This window comes from Desarmillaria tabescens (genome assembly GCF_030435595.1).
Source record: "Desarmillaria tabescens strain CCBAS 213 chromosome Unknown EV420scaffold_2, whole genome shotgun sequence".
Taxonomy (NCBI): Eukaryota; Fungi; Basidiomycota; class Agaricomycetes; order Agaricales; family Physalacriaceae; genus Desarmillaria; species Desarmillaria tabescens.
This window is the reverse complement of record NW_026848301.1, coordinates 545,870-565,041: the sequence shown is the minus strand read 5'-3', so window position 1 is coordinate 565,041 and position 19,172 is coordinate 545,870. Positions and strand designations below refer to the sequence as shown.

Here is a 19,172-nt window from a genome sequence, read left to right as displayed (position 1 = left end):
TCTGTTGAGGCCTGAAGGGCACACATCAGTACCAAGCGCTGCAAGAGGCTTCCGGAATGGTACCATGTACATTAGGCCTAGGAAAAATGCCGGGTAGACTTCGGGAACAAATTCATGGCTGAAGCGTAGGGGTATCCAGAATGGCATCACTTTTTCCTATAGTACTGACGCATCGTGTTGATCGCGCGCGCGACAAAGACAGCCAGGCAATCTGAACTACTCATATATCAGTAACTAGCCTCTCAAAAGCCGTGCATTGATGAAGCACTTCCTCCGAAAGTACCGAGAGACAGAGGGCGATTACTAATCGGACACTAGGATAAAATCCAGGAACCGGACCTTCACGTTTCCCTGGTCGGTAGTAGAGCAGCGAAGCTACTGGCACAATGTCACCATCAAGAAGGGTCTCCAGAAAGTTGACAGGAGAAACGGTAGTCGAAAGACCAAACCCATCTAAGCCACATGGGTAGTGGAGGAGCAATGAAACATGTGCTCGAACTTGAATACGTCTTGACTGCCGTAGATATGGAGATAAAGATTTCAAACAGTTCGTGAAGAGGTTCAGCTTTTTCGGTCAACTTTGCCTCGGTAGAAACTATTGGCGGTTAGAAGGGTAAAAACAGAACGGGTGTTCTGTGGCCGAGTTAAAAATGCAACAACTTGGACGGCAATAATGCTAGTAAAGGGGATGCAATAAGTCTCTATTTCAGAGACGAGTTTTATTGCTTCGCAGCAGAATTCGGGTCCCCCCAATTGCAGGAGAATGTTAGGATACGCGATCGTGGTGGGATTTCCGGAGTAGGAATTCCGCTGATGACTGGTTGGTCTAGAGCGGGAGAAGTAAACAGTGCCACACAGATGGTATGATATAATAAATCAGGCTGAAACTACGTCAACGTTCGTCATCTTCCCACCCCCACCCAGTGCGTCACCGCCCCTTGCACCAGCATGTCCCCCGCCTCACAACCTCGCTCTGCCTCACCACGCCAAAAACGCGCCGACTTTGACCTTGAACCGAATCCCTTTGAGCAAAGTTTCTCACGACCGTCTGCCTCGGCGTCAAACGGTAGGCAGGGAAAGGAGACGTCGTCGGGCGAGTCTGACCCGCCATCAGCGGAATCGAGCGAGAAATCCGGGACTAAGAGGTCGAAGAGCAAGTCGCCTCCGGTGGAAGAGAAGCCGGTCTTGCCCCCACTTGCATCCATCTCGTCACCGTCCGACCCGGCGACCTATCAATGGGGAGGCTTCACACCAGGCATGGCTAATTCGTTGCGGGCCGGACCCCTTTCACCCGCTATGCTTGCCGGACCCCAGCCGCATCAGCCGCCCAATGAGTTCGACCCCAACTCCTTCCGTTCTGGCCTTACCCCCCGTACTGGTCTTACACCCAGGACAGGCCTCACACCACTCGTTGGCGGCCCAGTCGCTTTCCCTCAGACACCCGGCACTGCTGCCTTCATGCAGCTAGTCAACGGTCAAAATCCCACCATCACGCCTAACACCCTCAATGCTATTACTGGTGCTCTCAATGGTACCCAGTACAACCCCCAAACACATACTGAAAACGGCGGCGGCGGTGAGTATCTGAATAGCGCTTCTACTGCTGCTACCACCGCCGCCAATGGCCTTTTCCTTCTCTCGCAGGCTCACCAGGAGCTTACGAAGCGTGAGGAAGCTCAGGCTCGCGGGTCGTCTCCTCCCAACCAAAACAGGCGTGGTACTAAGAGAAAAAACGGTAATGAGGGTAAAAGGAGGAATACTCGAGGCAGGAAAATGGACGATGATGACGACGAAGACGAGGAGGAGGAGGAAGAGGACTTTTATGAGCCTCAAAAGAAGCAGCATTCCATGCAACCTCAGCTTCAGAAAAAGCCCGAGACAGAGGAGGAAAAGCGCAAGAATTTTCTGGAACGCAATCGGCAGGGTAGGTTGCCAGCTTCCAGTCTCTGCGTCGCCCGTTCTTACCTTGCTGTCAGCTGCACTGAAATGCCGGCAGCGCAAGAAAGCCTGGCTTGCTCAACTCCAAGCCAAGGTCGAGTTTCTTTCCCAGGAGAACGAGCGGCTCACGTCCGCGCTTGTGGCATCCAGGGAAGAGATATCTCGACTGAGCGCTCTCGTCGGAGGCGTTGGCGTTGGCGCGGGCGTCACCAATGGACCCGGCTCCGGTGTCCCAGTTAGCGTCGGCGTCGGCGTCATAGGCGGCAAGGAGGGTAGGGCGAGCGGCGGTGCGTATGGTTATTAGGACACTTGTTTTTTGTCGTTATCTCTGCTCTCCCCTGGTTCTCTTGTGTATTCCAGTTCTATGTCTTACTTCGTATGTATACTCACGCTTCTACCGCAACAAAACGAAACACGAAGATAAAGTGTTCATGTATTACTATCTCTTACACTTGGGTGGGAACACGTTGAAGCAAGTCGCGTCCCTTGATGATGTTCTGATGTTTAATGACGTGCATATGACGGGTGGTGATTAGGGGTGTTCCGTTACTGATCTATTGGGGATATGTGGGTGCTGTGCTAATTATTAGTACGATAAAAAGATAAGATCATGGGCACATGGTGTAGATGGTTTATCACGCCCGCTTAGCATGCGGGAGGTGTTGGGTTCAAGTCCCAATGTGTCCAATGGTTTGATGACGTACCTACCTAATTATTTTACTGTCGCATCTAAGGATATGAGGATGTAGGAGTGTAAGTTTCAGTAGGGTAGCGTGGGTCGGAGACTCGGAGGTCCGGAGGAGTGTGGGTAACTTACTGTTTCTTACTCCCACCCCCTTCCTCCCAGTTTTGATGCGGTGTTTTACCGTTACTTACATCTCACATGCAGCATGACATGACCGCCTCGCGGCGATTGCAGACTTTTTCCCGGAATTTTTTATCTTCACCTTTTCTTGAGCTCATGTGCTATAATTCACCTGAAAGATAATCTATCTGTGACTGTATTCCGTTATGTATCAAAACCTAGGTTTCGTACTGGTTTCGTGCGCTACCCTAAGGTTTTAAGTTTTACTTTTCAGCTCATTTGTGAAATTGTGCACGATATCATGACGTACCCTGCCGCACGACAAATCGACAGTGTCACACCGTCACAGGGTGACTCAGTAGATCATAGTTCACCTCGGCACCGGACAGGTACAAATATATTTACTCTCCTTCTGACAACGACAATGGAATTCAACCACCGCACCTCCCTCAACAAAACAACGCCGTTACCCGCTCTGTTGTGTCTCGACATCTGATCTTCCAGTAGACCAAACGCGATAATTGATCTGCTATGTTGCAAGCATCCGCCGGCAGCCACTGACTTCAGCAACTTTGTCGCGCTTTGTCGTCCTGTTCCTTATCTCGGCTCACGAGTCCTTAACTCATTACCATGTCTGGATAGAAGCCTGCTAGAGCCTGCCGCCTCGTTCTTTCACGCTACTGTACCCGTTGCGATTCTTTCATCATGATTAAACTTTCTTCTTCCTTGAGAACTGGGGTTCTCGTCGCCTCTCTCACACGGCATGCGTTTCTGCACCCAAAACGCCCTATGCTTGAGTCAGTATCTGCTAGTGTATATAACTTCAAGGATGTCTGACTTGGACTCATTCTAATGATTTTTCAACTGTCTTCGGGGACACTGGCCCCTACGTGAATATTCTGAAATCACGAGGTGTGGGAATGCTAAAATACTTGGGAATCCTCAGGTGTGCGGTCTGATTTCTTGGCTTTATCTCCGATGAATTCAATTTTACAACACCAGAATCTTCTCTGCGTGATTCACAATGCCTGCTGGTAACCGAACTTCCTAGAGGCTAAATGATACTTTCCTTATCGATGCACTTCACGAGGCTGACCCTCTTCTCACGGACTAAATAGCCTGTAAACACCTGAGCTTTCATTCCCATACCCCCCACCGGTAACAATCGATATGCCTCAGTGTTCTCAATGCGCGAAAATTTTCCGTACGACGAAGGATTGGGCTGCGCACTGCAAGCAAGTGCGCGACCACAATTTTTGTTACCGGTGCAGTATTCTTTTCACGGATAGAGCTTCGCTCCACTTGGTGAGGGTGCTCGTGTTCTACTCAACCCATTATGGTTGTCCTGAACCACGTTCTGTATACAGCACCTCCGAAAGAGTTCCCACAGCAATTATTGTACCATCTGTGACCGTCTCTTTCTCACCAAGAAGGCTTATTCTCAGGTTTGTCCGTATATGCGTCCCTTGTACGCCATGAGGCTCATTTCTTCATGAAGCACAACAAATCCCTGGTACACAAGGTACCCGATCTCAAGTGCGCTTTGTGCACACGCATGTTCAAAGCCCCTCCGAAATTGCAGCCCATCTCGAGTCTGGCAGCTGCAATCCCAGTATCAACCGTCACCATCTTACTGCCGCAGTGCACGCAATGAATGTGTCCCCGGCGATATCCATCTCTAATCGCATCGGAGGACCTGCGACTGTGCAATACGTCCATCTCGCAGCGACGGAAATGGCTTTCAATGGGAAGGCCTACGAATGCTACTTGTGCCATGACACGTTTCGCACGCTCCGGTCTCTGAACTTGCATCTCGCGTCCCCGATCCATGATGCAAACGAGTTCAAGTGCCCTCAGCGATGCTGCAGAAAGAAAGTCAGGACCATCTCGTCGCTCATCCAGCATATCGAGAGCGAGTCGTGTGGGCGGGCAAGATTTTCGACTGTAGAGGTTGAGGCAATGCTTCTGACGGCGCAATTCTCAAACTTGATCTTGTGATCTTGGGTTAGATAGAGTAGAGATAAAGTGTTTTTTTGTTGGCTTCACAATACACTCAATCATTGTACAAATGTTGGCATACATGGTATAAATTAGACCTTACATCTGAAAACTCAGCATTGAGTTAAGCGTTTTGAAGAGCAACCTGTAAGATTGCGTGCGGGGCATCTTACTCAACTGGATACCTGATTACTCCTTCGAGAAAAACTCCCACGGGCACATGGTGTAGATGGTTTATCACGCCCGCTTAGCATGCGGGAGGTGTTGGGTTCAAGTCCCAATGTGTCCAACCACTTGACTTTTTGCCTCACACCACTATTGCACCGCCGTCGTTACGACGTCAGGCTTTCTCCCTACTATTTAGCATCCACAACTGCAGATTTATGTTCTGAGTTCGTGACCTTCCTTTCTTCTTTTCTTCGCAGCTGAACGCGACGTAGAGATGCCTCTTGATGCCCTTGTTATTCTGGATCCTATACGACCAATAGTCGGCAGTGGACCGTTGTTGGAAATCGACGGAGGTGATGGAGATCCTGTGAGCATTACGCCAACTGGAACAGCTACACACGTACGGTGGAACGACCTGCGTCTTGTCTGTGCGTTGTCGCCGCCAACTGACCCACTTGTCGGATTCGCGTTCCTCCATGCCTTCATCGACATACTCACCAGTTATTTTGGTCCAAACACGTCGGCGGCGACGATACGTGACAACTTCGACGTTGTCTATGAGCTTCTGGCTGAGGCGCTCGACGCGGGACATCCGCTTACTACCGCCCCCAATGCGCTGAAGGACATTGTCATTCCACCTTCCCTGCTTTCTTCTCTTCTTCCAACATCCGCTGCCCTACCGAAGCCGTTTTCGTCTCCCATACCATGGCGTCGCGCACCGCCAGTTCGACATTCACCAAATGAGATATATTTTGACCTTGTTGAGTCACTAGACGGAGTTGTCAGCCGCTCAGGTCACGCAACGAAACTCATCACAACGGGTGTACTTCGAGCAAATGCGTTACTATCAGGCACCCCAGATTGTTTACTGGCTTTCACGAATCCCAATGTGATAACACAACCATCCTTTCATCCATGCGTTCGCCTTGCTCGTTGGTCAGCGAATCGTTCCCTTTCATTCGTACCGCCTGATGGTCGCTTTGTGCTCATGGAATATGAACTCGTTACGCCGCCTGCGCTTCCCATGAGCGTCAAGATACACGTCAGCACGGAGGAAGGCAAGGCGGAGATTACTCTAACACCTCGTCTTCCGCTTGAGTCTCTTCTCGTCTCTCTTCCCCTTGGGAACGTCTCCGGTGTCCGTGCGACTGGTGCACCTTGGTCGTGGGACTCCCAAACACGGACGCTTAAATGGGACATTCATTCGCCACCTAAAAACTCAAGATATGTATTGAATGTGGCTTTTACTGCGGATAAAAGGTGTGTTCTGTAGTTCACGCAATTCCGTGTGATACTCATCATGTGCGATTTAGTGTTCGTCCAACGCATGTACTCACAACTTCATTCATTGTTGCGAATGTTGCGAACGGCTCGACCTTTTCTGGATTACGGGTCGGCAAATTCTCCGTGAGCGAAGAGTACACGCCCTACAAGGGTGTGAGAGGACGTGCAGAAGGCAAGATTGAGTGGCGATGGTAAAGGGATGATGCTGCATCTCCGTGTAGGCAAAATTTCTGGGAATACAGAATACCGCTGCGTGGTGGGATGCATTGGTCAGAACTGAGTTATTATCGCCCAGGCCTTATTCAATGGAGACGAACATTCAGAGTTACAGGGAGAAGGAAATGGGCGTGTTCGCATCATGCTTGCAATCAAGCTTCCAGGATTTGAAATTGTCTCTACTCACCTGCCTCTCATAAGGATATGCTAATCGAACGCTTCTTTCCGAAACAACTCGCCCAGTTCAGGAAGGTCTTGACAACGGACATGCAACTTTTCTGGCTTCTAATGAGGACCACGTCTTCGTGGGTGGAGATGACGGCATGCCAATATGAAGCAGATCAAGCAGTAATTGCTGACAGAACTCAGGCTACCGATTCCATCCAAAATTCGATGAGTGCAGAGCACACCACTCCCTTCTTTGGACCTGATATTATACTTGCAGGCACTAAAGCCAAGGATCCAGCCGTAAGTATGCTGCATCTCTCGATTGACCGGACCTTTTTTTCGGACCCTGCAATGGGTCGTATGGATCTCAACTAAGAGACCACAAATATCACCTGAGAGGACTCCGTGATATGCGGATCCACTTTTGTGTTGAGGATACTACATATAGCACCTGGGCCTCTAGGGTTGGGACCCGAGCATGTCTGCAAATACCTGCTTTCCTGTGTCCGGGCCTGGTCCACAAGATCTGCCGAATAAGTATGAGGGTCTGTTTGACAAGAGAGTTACTAATGTCATTGAAGCAGTCTCTCTTCGAAGGTGGTGCATTTTTTGGGATGGTAGATTGGCAATCAGAGTCATAGTATTCCGCCTCATAGCTGTTCTGCGAGTCGGGGCATAATGATGTATCCGTGACGGTACGTTCTCCTGGGCGCGTTTAGCTTCGTACATCTAGAACTCATTTTTTCCAGGATGTACGGTGATTATTGTCCGTCCCTTTGCAGGAAGTTGCAACCCCTCCCTCTTCGCTTTTGCTTCTACGCATATCGGACGCGGAAAAATCATGCAAAATTCCCGCGCGCCACTAAAATGAACAGGCTATCCACATGAGATGTATAACATGCCCCAGTGAACTATTGTTCCAGAATAGCGGCCCATCTATTATTACTAGCTATTATTACTAGTCAGTGTACCTTGCACGGCCTTTTCTTGATCTATGATATGAAGTCCTGACATACATCGGAGACCTCAAGGAACTTGCTACTGCGTGCCTCTGTACTCTCTATGGCTCCTGAGGTGTGCACTTTCGACGACCTCTCAACGAACAGGTTAGCTGCGCCGATACAACTGTATGTCTAGCGGGCCGTCTCCGCCAAGAACGTATCCGATTCTCATTCAGCTGATGACTTGGGAATTGGACGTCACAATCCAGGTTGATTCTCGGCTCGTCCCATCGCCGCGTTTTATGACTATGCTATGACGTATGTCCCGACGCACACACACTGCCCGGCGTGTATAAATGGTGTGGGTATCCACTCGATGCTCTTTCTTTCCTTCCCCCACTATCTCCTGCCATCCCCTCCTTCGTAGGCCCTTCCACGTAATCGCCCGTCTGAGTCGCCTCTGGATGTCACATATAGGCTGTCACCCGTTTCATTCGGTCCGAGGAAATGCTAGCGATACTGCTGTCCTCCCTCTCGCCGCGGTCTCACAGATATACCCACACACTGTATCATTCGGTATGTCGAGGATGCCGGCACTTTGGGCATGCGTGGCTTTTGCAGATAAGCTCTGGATCAATCTTTTCGCTCTTCTAGTCTCGCCGTCTTTATGAGGATTACTCTCTGCGGCAGTTGGTGTGTGATAAGTGGTCATCCATGGTCTAGCTTGTCTACACATTGGCTCTACCTGTTAGGACTTGCTAGAAGAATATTTGGAATAGTTCTTTCTACCTCTTCCTTGGACGTGTCCACTCCGCCATCGAGTTTCTGGTGTTTACCTTTGGCGGATACGTCGGTCCACATATTATACTATGCGGCTAGGATGCAAGAGCTTCTCACTCTCCTTTCAGTCTTACGTGCCTGCGAACTCTGTAGTTTATGTCGCACATTGGCATTCGGGACGGAAACGCCTGGTGACAAGGGCCGGAAGAGAATCAATCAGCGCCTAGGAGTTCTCGCATCATTCCTCCAAGGTCGCAAATTACTCTTTTAGGAAGAATGTTTCTGATCACAAGAAGGCTTCAGTCGTATTGAGCGAGCATTTTTGGATGGAGTGTCCATGGTCTATGTTCCAAGGTACGCAAGACCGACCTATCGGTTTCAATCTTCATGCTGATCATTTAGGAAGATTCGGTTCATCGCGCATTCGCAGCATACTCGTCGCGTGTTTTTCTATTTACCCTAGCACGCCTGAGATTCGCGAGCGGTGAACGGCGAATGTTCGAGATGTATGAAAATCCATGACAAGTCCAGGACTTCGCCCGTGGAAAAGCGACCGGATCAGAGCTTTGTCTCGCACACTTTTAAGCGTCTTACCCCAAGCGGGTCGGGCCAATCAGGTCTATTTCTCACCTCGTCGTTGTCCGGTTTGCAAGGGTCTGGCCACTTCCAGGAGACTTGCTTGGCTTGTACCCCAAAGACGCAACGCATGGTGGCGTAACGATGGTAAATCACAATTTGGTGATGACTCTTGGGCAACAAGAAAATTGTTGGGGTGCGTTCCTTTCGGCATGCTTGACTGAGCCCAGTATTTGAGGCGTATACGCAAAGCATGTGGACACGCGTTTAGGAACCAGACGCGGCAACGGACTGGACCTTCAGAAGGTGAGACCCACAAGAATATTTTTTTTGCGATGCTTTATATTCTGTATCAGGCTGACGTGTAAGAGGTTCATTACGGCAGGAGCTTCTAGTCGTCGGGTGAGCTTCTTTTCGACTTTTACAGTGCCCACTGGTCTATTGCTTCAGTTCTTACTATGACGACTAATTCGGCGACAGGCTGGTGTGACAGTTCATTTCGACGATGGGTCCCTACACCCGTTGATCTCCTTGCCTCGTGTCTCCGCAGGTTGTTGGCGCCAGGCTGTAACGCCGGAGGTTCGGTGCGAGGAAGATGGGAACTGGATTTCTTTCAAAATTCCCTCTGATCCAAACAGAAAAATCACTATCATTTCTGCAACAGTACAGACCGTATGGTTCCCAGCACAGGCTGCCGTACTGTTTCAGATTATGGCATAAAAACCGAGAAAGTGATGAAGAATGGTTTCTCCATGTTGATTCGCCAGCTATTTTCTAGGCCTCCACATCTTTACCTAGCCTATGATTTGCTCCTCTGCGAGAACTTCTTCCGGACGTTACGCCGTTGGGCAGTTGCTGAACGACATCTGCCTGGACACTTTGTCCTGCTTGCTGTTACATAAGCCTGTCCAAAATAAGCGCCGTCGTTGCTTCGAACCCTTGTCTCTATTATTGCTGCTAGGCGTAAAAAAAATCCGGTTCGACGGAAGGAGGAAGCCTGGCCACGGAATGTATTGCTAGGGGCGCCAAACCGCAACAGGTGGTATGTTTTCCTGGACAGTACCGATCATTCTATTGTCTCCGTGGATGACTGAATTTGGGGCCGACGAGACGAAAAAAAAGGCAGGGACGAGGAACGAAGAGCAAAGTTGTATTCTCTATTGAATTGGAGGGAATACTGACAAATGAATACGACACAAAGGGGGGTAGATGGGAACGAATGAGTGAGAAATGATTCATATATGGACGGTAATTGATGGATGTTCCAGAGGATTGGGCTGGTGCCCTGAGGATGATGGGGCGATAATTATGATACATAACTGATTTGAGGCAATCGGAAGACGATGACTTGACACGATCTGAAATGGCCGAGAAGAAAGGAAAATCCGATCCCAACTTCGATTCCGGCAAAAGCAGTTAAACGGTCGACATGACCACGACCATTGACGTAGAGTCCGCTGCTAGCAACGATGGCGAGAGCCCTTTGGCATCGCAGTGGCCGGCGAGAACAGCTACGGGACTCTCCGCCATTGTGCCTGAAGCGGAGTCTTAATAATCACACGGCCTTGTGTTGTTTACCCACCAACGGACGATTCGAATTTCTGGCTCGCGCGGAGAGATCTCTTGGAGATTTCAGGAAAGATTACGGATTACCTGACGGGAGTCCTCTACGACGAACAGCACGACGAGCAGGACAGCGCCGACACAGGAACACTGCGCAACGCCGGCAACGAGCTGGCAACGCCATCTTTTCTCGAGAATCGAGCCCCGAAGCAGACCTCTGGTACCGGTTTCAATTTGGATACAATCGTGGGCGTATATCCCTTCCACCCATTCTAGCCAATGATACATCTCGATCATAATCACCACCCGTCTCCCCTTTCCCCCCACCAAAAGAATCTTATCATCCCGACTGACCACAAAATACTCGCCTGGTCGGATGACCATCCCGCCGTCCACGACTTCATTCCCGACGCCACAACGCTTGACCAGCAACCACCACCACCACCAGCTGTACCTGCGCCGTCGACAGATACCAACCCGGCCCCCGACGACAAGAGCTCTTCCCTGTCCCCAGTGTCACCAGAGCCCAAGAAACAAGTCTCGCCGCCACCGGACGAGAACAAAGTCACCCTAGAAGATAAGACCTCGCGCCAGTCCACCCCATTGAGCGAGCTCTCGCCTCCGCCTGACGACTTTGACGCCTCCGATGGTCCGGCACCGGGAGTGAAGGAAGAGGCAGACGGTGCAGAATCTTCTTCTGCTACCAACCAGAATGATCTGACTGAGCCCCAAGCGTCCGATGCAGCCTCACAGCTGAACGGCCTCGCCTCCTCGCCCACCAGTCGCAGCACCCCTTCCTTTGACTCGATACCAACACCCTCCGGTTCTGCTTCTCTTGCTACATCACACGTTGGCGATGCCAAGGTCGTCTCGATACTAGAACTCAATACTGAGCTCCTAAAGTCAGTTTCACTGGTCATTATATGCGCATATACTCACTGAAATGTGTAGAGTTTGCATGGAATTCCAAGGACGAGGTGTTACAATAACTGACCCAAGATACCAACAGTGCGTCACACTCTTTGTTTCATCAGGTCGCGTCTCATGTGCCTCAGATACTCGACACGTCTTCAATCAAACCTTGCATGGCTGGCAGCAGCTGCAGATCAGAGCCGCCAAGGGGTATGCCATCATCATTATTTGCAAAGTGTCTACATGCGTTCTCACGACAATTTCTAGAATCAAAATAGCATGCAGTTACCCACTATGGACCCCCCTTCAGCGAACGATCTCGTTCCCATTACCCGTATTCAACAAATATACGCTGAGTTGCCCACGCTATTTTCCAAAGACATCAAAAGAAGACAGCAGATGCTTGCGCAACAGCAGAATGCCGGTCCTGCTCCGAATAACCTAAATCTAAAACGAGACCGGTCAGAGGATGCGTTTGGGGACATGATGAACAAACGCAGAGATACCGGCGAGAGCAAGGGCATGATGCGACCTCCGTCAGGGCCGCCAAGTGCCAATCAGAACCCCTTCCCTATGACCAACGGCACTCATCTCCAGTCCACGCCTTCCCTTCCATTATCCGATCCTTCGCTAACGGCGACCCCTGGTCTGGCAAATATTAACGATGCTGAAGTGGCTGCTGCAAACCGAGAACGCGCACGGCAGGCACAGATACGGGCTGCTCAGTTGCTGCAGCAGCAGCAGCAGCAGCAGCAGCAGCAACAACAACAACAACAACAACAACAACAGCAACAGCAAGCAGCAGCCCGACAGATGTCGCCGCCTTCCTCTACACCTGTCCCGCCTAATCCCATGCAACAGCCCCAACAGATGATGCAAAACGCCGTCCCGGGTCCCTCGAATCTATCCGCGAACGGCAATAATCCCTTGGCGTCGATGCCACCTCAATTCCAACAAGCCTACAATATCCTCCAAAATCCCCAACACCCCTTCACGCAATACATGGTTCGCAACGTCCCCAATTTCACACAAATGCCTGTGCAGCAACAGTTGCAGCGGATGATCATGACTCAGGTCAGTAAGGTTCTCATTGATTTTGTGATATGATACTCACCACCATATCATTGATTGTAGAGTGCTATGCAAGCCAAGCAACAAGAACAGAACCAGCAGCGAAGTGGTGTACAGATGCAGCAGCAGCAGATGACTGGAATATCAAATCCAATGCAGGCTAATGGACCAATGCCGGGTGGACCGTTTCCGGGGCAGACAAGTCCAGTTTCGCCTCAGGCACAGTCGTCTCAGATGGCGAATCCTATGTCAATGGGCCCTGGAACGATGAATTCACCGCAGATCCCTGGTGGGGTTATGAATATGAACAATATGAATCTAAATCAGCGACAGTTCATGCTCATGCAGCAACAACAACAGCAGCAGCAGCAGCAGCAGCAGCAGCAGCAACGCGTCAATATGCAGCAGCAGCAGCAACAGCAGGCTATGCTCCAGGAGCGATTTCGGATGGAGCAAGAGCGGATGAACCAGCAAAGGCTACAGGCACAGCAGCAGCAAATTAACAACTCGCCGCATGTAGGCCCTCCGATGGGTCTTCCGAGCGGCAGCAATGACAATTTTCCCGCGCTGCGTTCAAATTCCACGATACCGGGGATCGCACGGAGTACGAGGTCTCCTTCGGATGGTGCGCCTTCGCCTATGACGCCACGGATACCACAGAGGGGTGCGTCGGTAGGACAGGAGGATTTCCAGAGGATGATGATGCAGCAGCAGCAACAGAATCAGCAGCGGGGGATGCCACAGGGATTTAACCCACAGCAGATGCAGCAACAGCAGCAGCAAACGCACTGGCAACAACAGATGGTAGGACCTAACCAGGGCTTTGGGATGTCGCGACCACCGAGTGCTGGATTTGGTGTGCCCTCTCCGCCTGGTGGTGGTAATTGGCAACAGGGAGGAGGTGGTGGGACATACCCTTTCGCACCGTCACCAGGATCCCATTCCGATTTAGCCCATACGCCTCGACACATGTCAGCGACGCCAGTACCTCAGCAGATGCATTCTCAAAATAACACACCGACTGTGGATCCGACCCTTCCGACCGACCTTGACTTGTTCAACTGGGCGCAGTAGAACACGTTGCCTTTTTTCCCCTCCTTCGTTCATGATTTTATCTGCTTTTTATCACGTTGCCTGTGTTTTTATTATCGTGTTCAGATGATCCCCACTCTTGAACGTTCTATTCTTACCTACGGCACCTTTTGTTCTTTTTTTCCCCCGAGCCTTGTTATCGTTTACTGCTGTGCGTAGTCCGGATCTGTACGTATAAATGTAAATGCGTGTAGAGCATCCCGTGGTAATTCCCGGTTTGACGGTTGATCGACGATGATAACCGTTCTTGGCAAATACGTGCACTGCCAACATCGAAATGGTGTTTTCCAACCTCCCTCATCACGAGAAGGATGCGTTCTTTTCACTGCTGGATGAGTACGAGTTCAGAATGAGTTACTGAAGAAAACTTGGAATTCTGACCGGCGGCGGCGTCTAGGTACTTCCAGTCTCGACCGCAGCTTGCTTCTGCACTGTCTGGCAACGGCGCATCAGAAGCGAGCACGAGTGCCTCGATAGGACGAGTAGCAGCAGCAGCACATGCCTTTGGGTCGAATCTGCCTGCTCCGCCGCGTCGGTCGCCTGGGAGCCCATCGCCAGACCGGACGCCTGCAGGCCTCGTGTCGAGCAAGGTGCGTCAGGCTGCTTCGTCATCCATCAGACTGACAGCCGTGTTAGATGTTTGGAAACGTCGATACCACATCCAAGGCATCCATGCTCACCTCATCGCTAAAGTCCAAGTCACTCGCACCGCCTCCCAAGACCTATGCTTCTCCTCCCCCGCCCGCCTTTGCACCTAATAAGAACAAATTTGCACCTCCGCCCGTGCGACATGCCCCGCCGCCTGAACCAGAGCCTGAACCAGAACCGGAGCCAGAGTCAGAGCCAGGCGAGTGGGCGGAGGCGTTGTATGACTATGATTCTGGGGTATAGACAAACCTAACTTATTGTGGTGTGGGACATATGCTAATCCCACATGCAGGAAACGGGAGACTTGAAGATACGTGCCAACCAACGAATCCTGGTTACCGAGAAGAGCTCTGCGGACTGGTGAGCGCTGATCACGAATCCGTATGTGTCGCTGATGTGATTCGTTTCCAGGTGGATGGGGGAAGTAGATGGAAGAACGGGGTTGTTCCCTGCCTCGTACGTCAAGCTTTTGTAGGATTTATTGATAGACACTGGAATACAACGTGGGTTTGGAGGTCGTTTTCGCGTGGCCGGCCGCCCTAATTATGTATGTTCGATGCTATCACTCTGACAATCTTACATGCACTATCATTGATTAATTGAATTTCGTTCGGGACAGATTAAACAGGTCGTGTTTGTTGTCCCCCTTTATCACCTCTCCGCTTATTCTTTTTCAGTCTGCGTTCTTTCAGCGGCGACGGCGACAATACTGGAATGAATGCCTTGTGTTTCTTGAATCTTTCTTCCCTGAGGTTGTTCGGTTTGGCACCCGGACGCGTTTCCAGCACGAGTACTCGTGAGTGGAAGAATGGTATTGACGTGCGATTGTTTCAGTGAACCCTGCAAGCGGCCTGGGCCAGGAGCGAGTATGGAAGTTCCCTCCTCTTGATTGATAGCGGGGCGAGAAGGTCTCGTCTGCAATATGATGTATGTGCCAGTTACAAGCAGAAATGCCTCTTTTTTAAATCTCGATGCAGAACGTACCTTGCTGGTTAAAAGCGCGGGTCCGAATGTTCCTGAGAAGGACGCCGTCAATACAGATGGTGCCTCGTCCTACAGAACATATCGGCTTCGTACCGCATTTCAATGTCCTGGCAGTCTTGACAAGTGGAGATATCCCAGCCAGAATAGGCATACTCGGTAGAGATTGCTCTTTTCAACGGAGCCTTTTGTGCTGTTGTCTCCGTTTGGTGATGTACACACCTTCAGCCGCGGTCGTAGTCAGGGAACCACGACATGTAGTATTTTTTCGTCCACACTCATTCAATTACAGGGCCTACAATGGCTGACAGGCAGGATCATCTTCATCGCCTTCGCCATACATATTAACATCATACCAGAACGCAATCATTTCTCTGTCTTCCGGGAACCTCGCAGAAAGCTCATCTGAAAAGATCAACCTTCCGTAGTCCCAATCTGCGCTTGTGAGCGGTATGTGGAGATTACATCCAAAGCAGGATTCCGTATCCATCCCTCGTTCCCCCGAGAAAAGGGAATACGACAACGGCTTCTTCCAAGTACCGTCGGGAAGCCTGTCCCAGCCTGCGTCGTCCATGATACTCGGTCTATGGACGATTGAGTAAACATTCCATGCGTTGACCCACGACTGACCTCGCGAGGAACTTGACCAATCCCGGTGCTTTGTCTGCGTCAAGAAGGAAAATCTTATTCGATTGGTAGTACTCCCGCCTCTTGGCACGTGCCGCGTCGGGATGATTCGCGCCTAGGTCATCTAGTCCACAAATGATTTTGCCTACCCTATGTTCGCTCTCCAGCAACGCTTTCCAGCCAGAGCCTGGGTCAAGGTCGGCCCATGTACGTGGGGTGTTACCGAGGTCTGGCATATGGTAGCCCCAGTCGTGGCGGTCGACGAGAGAAGCCGATGAGAATGCGGTTCATGAGTTTCCTTGCGCCCCGGAAGACGTCTGCTTGCTGACTCTTATAAAATATCAGTCGCCGCCTCTGTAATGTAATCCTATGTACTCTACATCCCAACGAGCCCCGACGTGTCCGACCGGATAGATCATAAATTGTTCGAGCAATTTCTTGCGAGATTTTTGACGCTCAGAATCATTTGCTGGCTACAGGGCAGAATCACCACCGTTGTGATCCATCCTAAGTGTCACGGACGAAGCGTTGAGAGAGTCGGTCACGAGCCCGGGGTGATAAGGCTCGTTCTCTTACGCAAACTTAAATGCACGTTAGCTTGATGTTCCATAAGGCTCGGACTAGCGATAGTGAGCGACTGAGGAAGGAACTTAAAGTTCTACCAGGTTTTTGTATATAGATACGAACTCGCCACTGCCAGTGGCCAGGCTAGCCTGGCGAGCCGGCTTTATTGATACTCGCGGTACTCGTAACTGTGGATATGGGCTATACTCACTTGCGAGATCACGTGCATATCATGTGACTAGAACGCGTCAGGTCTGCACCCGAATAAGCTTAAAGTACCCTACCGTCCAACAGCTTCTTGTCAGACCACGGCACGTATCACGAGTCTCTACCCAAAAATAAAGGATGGCACATGTATGTTCTTCTTGCTTTAGGCGGGACACAATTAACTATGCCAACTTCTTCAGTTACAACAACAGCCGGAGGAGTTTAAGGCGCTGATCGTAGAGTTTGCAAGCGTGGTAGATATCAACGACGGATATACCGCAATTGGTGGTGCCGCCTGTGTAATCCTGAAACTGGCATTAAGACGGACGAAGGTACGTTCCGCTGTGCTCTGCAATCTTTCAGGCGTGGCTCAACTTGATATCATGTATCTCAATAAACACTCGCTAGGACCTGGACATTATGACTGAAGATTAATTGTCGACGGAGAGAATACGGGACAAGTTAAGTCAGACGAACAAGTTTACCATTCATCTCCGACAACGCGGGAAAGGGTTCAAGGCCCTGTTCGGAGAAACACACGTTGACGCGAGGCAGACGACGTTCGAATTGGATCTCACACCGTATGCGGAACGACGTACGATTCGTTGGGCTGAGTCTGGCGGCATGGACTTCAACATCACTTTGATGGTGGCGACTGTAGACTTGTTGCTCCCGCTGAAGGTTATTGCTTTTGTAGACAGAGGCAATAATTCGAAGGGGAAGAGGAAGGCCAGAACGGACCTGGAAGATATCGTCCTTCTCGCAGAAACTGTTATAAAAAAAGGCTTCAAACAAACTCGACTATAAACAGGGCAATAATCCCATCAGCAATCTGGGGACCATTTTTAGCCAAACTCAGGAGGTTCCGTCAAGACGTGGAATATGTGATGCAACTTTTGCGAAGTATCGGTCTTCTTGAGCAGACAGAATGAGTGAAGGTGAGTTCCAATTTACGTTCTTTCCAAAGTCTATGCTAAATAACCCGTGTACAGGCGGTCTCGGCAGTCCCTTCTACTTCTACCACCACCACTACCACCACCCTCGTTTTGATTATGCTTCCCCCAGCAAAGCTACGTTTGAGAGTGTGTCCGAAGATGGCATAGCACTCACAATCTGTGTCTTCAATCGCTCCAACGACCCCAAGACACTACTGTTCGACAATTCCAACATACCTACACCGAAATCATGACCAACTCCCTTGGCCTCCCCTAGCATTACCTTCCCACTCTCGAGCACTCTGTTTGTCATCAAGATCAAGGATGAGAAGCCGTGGGTTTTGTTTTTGTGGCACTCGTCGATGCCGCTGCCTCCGCTCCGGTCACTCCACGTCCCGACATTCTTGAAGAACTACTTCGATTCGTACTCCCGATGAAGATCCATCGATTGTCTCTTTGTAGAACTTTTGTAGGCGATGAAATGTTAGCCCGTAGTATATCCCGTATCGATGTTTTCCCTACAAATACTAGTGGGTGAGAGCCAAGCTCATACATGCGGCATTTCCGAGTCCCATTTTTTTCAATCAGTTGTCAGCGCTTGTACACAAAGGCAGTAACTCAGAACCGAAGTCAACAGGCGGTATCTCAACAAAAACAGTGTTGCATGCATGACATTGCATGCTGTCACGATCAGCCTTCCTTGGTAGGTGCAGTTGCGTCCTGTCAGCATGTAGGAGAAAGACGGTCGACGCGCGAAAGGCGGAAGAGATGTCGTCATCGTCGGCACCGTTGGAGTGTTTCGAGCTGTACGCCATCCTACACCTATCTCACCTCATCTTCCTCTGTTCCCCCTCCCCTCCTGCCATGACTCCTGCTCGCCGGACATCGATACGTCTTATTGAAACAAGACTGGTGATGTGAACATTGAGCTGTAGGGAGTTGACGCAACGGGAGTTGACTCTCGATACCGTATGGCAAGGAATACTCAGTCATGGACGTTGAGGTGCGGGAGGGGAGGACGGAGTGCACGCCCTTCATATGCAGCGTCAGTAATGGTATTGGTTGCAAAATGACTTCGATCAGAGGTGGGGAGCGTTTGTCATGTACGATCCGCTTGCCGTCTCTCGCATCACCGATTTAAACCCTTCTCGCAGCCACTCCCTTCATTGGAAACCGATATATGGTGTCGGGCCTGTATGGACCTAGGCGACCGCTGTGAGAGTTCGTACAGACCTAAGTCAATGCAGCCGAGCAGGGCAGGAGTTGAGGAGCAGCACGGCGCCAATGACAGAAGTGGTTATCGACAGGAATGTGGGTGATTGGGAGCGCAAGGATGCAAGAGGAGCTTGCTCTCCGCAACCACAAGCCGACCCTTGCATCTCCTCACCTCGCACGCAATCCTGGACCCTTGATCCCTCCTATACAATTATCTGACTCTCCCATGTCTGCTCTCGTGTAGCATAACTTGGTGCAGCGCAAGATATACTTGATGAGGAAATCTGTGAATCGGAGAGGTCGGGGAACATTGCAGGAAATGTCAAGTCAAGGCCGAAAGAGTGGGTGGTGTGCAGAGAGTATTCTTGAGAAGGGAGGGAGGATCGAAACGTCACCGGGCACAGAGTGGGTGTAAACTCTGAAATAGAGTTAGATGCCTAACGTGCAAAAGATTAAGACTGGAAGAAATTACATTGCACTCCA

General features: G+C 50.5%; 6 protein-coding genes and 2 non-coding genes across 8 annotated transcripts; 7 read left to right on the top strand and 1 right to left on the bottom strand.

Moving 5' to 3' along the window:
- The first annotated feature begins 898 nt into the window (after nt 1-898).
- Nucleotides 899-2,632, top strand: EV420DRAFT_1501674 (putative bZip transcription factor). Its single transcript, XM_060471076.1, has 2 exons — nt 899-1,924; nt 1,977-2,632. The coding sequence occupies exons 1-2, from the start codon at nt 949-951 to the stop codon at nt 2,240-2,242; spliced, it is 1,242 nt and encodes a 413-aa protein (XP_060338142.1). The 5' UTR covers nt 899-948; the 3' UTR covers nt 2,243-2,632.
- EV420DRAFT_t40 lies at nt 2,551-2,625 on the top strand. Its single transcript has one exon. It is a non-coding gene; the product is annotated as a tRNA-Ala (tRNA).
- Nucleotides 2,633-4,955: 2,323 nt separating the features above from the next.
- On the top strand, nt 4,956-5,030 carry EV420DRAFT_t41. Its single transcript has one exon. It is a non-coding gene; the product is annotated as a tRNA-Ala (tRNA).
- Nucleotides 5,031-5,183: 153 nt separating this feature from the next.
- Nucleotides 5,184-6,388, top strand: EV420DRAFT_1635133 (clathrin adaptor mu subunit; the record flags this gene model as incomplete). Its single annotated transcript, XM_060476405.1, has 2 exons — nt 5,184-6,169; nt 6,223-6,388. 2 exons carry the CDS (start codon nt 5,184-5,186, stop codon nt 6,386-6,388), a joined length of 1,152 nt encoding a protein of 383 aa, XP_060338141.1.
- Nucleotides 6,389-8,072: 1,684 nt separating this feature from the next.
- EV420DRAFT_431624 (uncharacterized protein) lies at nt 8,073-8,769 on the top strand. Its single transcript, XM_060482086.1, has 2 exons — nt 8,073-8,652; nt 8,705-8,769. Exon 1 carries the CDS (start codon nt 8,186-8,188, stop codon nt 8,567-8,569), a length of 384 nt encoding a protein of 127 aa, XP_060338140.1. The 5' UTR covers nt 8,073-8,185; the 3' UTR covers nt 8,570-8,652; nt 8,705-8,769.
- Nucleotides 8,770-11,338: 2,569 nt separating this feature from the next.
- EV420DRAFT_431592 (uncharacterized protein) lies at nt 11,339-13,642 on the top strand. Its single transcript, XM_060482085.1, has 4 exons — nt 11,339-11,445; nt 11,493-11,559; nt 11,617-12,423; nt 12,484-13,642. Exons 1-4 carry the CDS (start codon nt 11,381-11,383, stop codon nt 13,492-13,494), a joined length of 1,950 nt encoding a protein of 649 aa, XP_060338139.1. The 5' UTR covers nt 11,339-11,380; the 3' UTR covers nt 13,495-13,642.
- On the top strand, nt 13,643-14,965 carry EV420DRAFT_431529 (SH3-domain-containing protein). The gene is made up of 6 exons (XM_060482084.1): nt 13,643-13,848; nt 13,910-14,102; nt 14,149-14,397; nt 14,453-14,520; nt 14,572-14,663; nt 14,838-14,965. Exons 1-5 carry the CDS (start codon nt 13,790-13,792, stop codon nt 14,633-14,635), a joined length of 633 nt encoding a protein of 210 aa, XP_060338138.1. The 5' UTR covers nt 13,643-13,789; the 3' UTR covers nt 14,636-14,663; nt 14,838-14,965.
- Nucleotides 14,966-15,436: 471 nt separating this feature from the next.
- On the bottom strand, nt 15,437-16,004 carry EV420DRAFT_1635130 (uncharacterized protein; the record flags this gene model as incomplete). The annotated part of the gene is made up of 2 exons (XM_060476404.1): nt 15,437-15,725; nt 15,772-16,004. The coding sequence occupies 2 exons, from the start codon at nt 16,002-16,004 to the stop codon at nt 15,437-15,439; spliced, it is 522 nt and encodes a 173-aa protein (XP_060338137.1).
- Nucleotides 16,005-19,172: the final 3,168 nt, after the last annotated feature.

Coding starts and splice junctions, on each gene's coding strand:
- EV420DRAFT_1501674 (XM_060471076.1), top strand. CDS start 949: ATGTCCCCCGCCTCACAACCTCGCTCTGCCTCACCACGCCAAAAACGC. Junction 1,925..1,976: donor TCTGGAACGCAATCGGCAGG/GTAGGTTGCCAG, acceptor CCTTGCTGTCAG/CTGCACTGAAATGCCGGCAG.
- EV420DRAFT_431624 (XM_060482086.1), top strand. CDS start 8,186: ATGAGGATTACTCTCTGCGGCAGTTGGTGTGTGATAAGTGGTCATCCA.
- EV420DRAFT_431592 (XM_060482085.1), top strand. CDS start 11,381: ATGTGTAGAGTTTGCATGGAATTCCAAGGACGAGGTGTTACAATAACT. Junction 11,446..11,492: donor ACTGACCCAAGATACCAACA/GTGCGTCACACT, acceptor CATGTGCCTCAG/ATACTCGACACGTCTTCAAT. Junction 11,560..11,616: donor CAGATCAGAGCCGCCAAGGG/GTATGCCATCAT, acceptor GACAATTTCTAG/AATCAAAATAGCATGCAGTT.
- EV420DRAFT_431529 (XM_060482084.1), top strand. CDS start 13,790: ATGGTGTTTTCCAACCTCCCTCATCACGAGAAGGATGCGTTCTTTTCA. Junction 14,398..14,452: donor TGTATGACTATGATTCTGGG/GTATAGACAAAC, acceptor TCCCACATGCAG/GAAACGGGAGACTTGAAGAT. Junction 14,521..14,571: donor GAGAAGAGCTCTGCGGACTG/GTGAGCGCTGAT, acceptor ATTCGTTTCCAG/GTGGATGGGGGAAGTAGATG.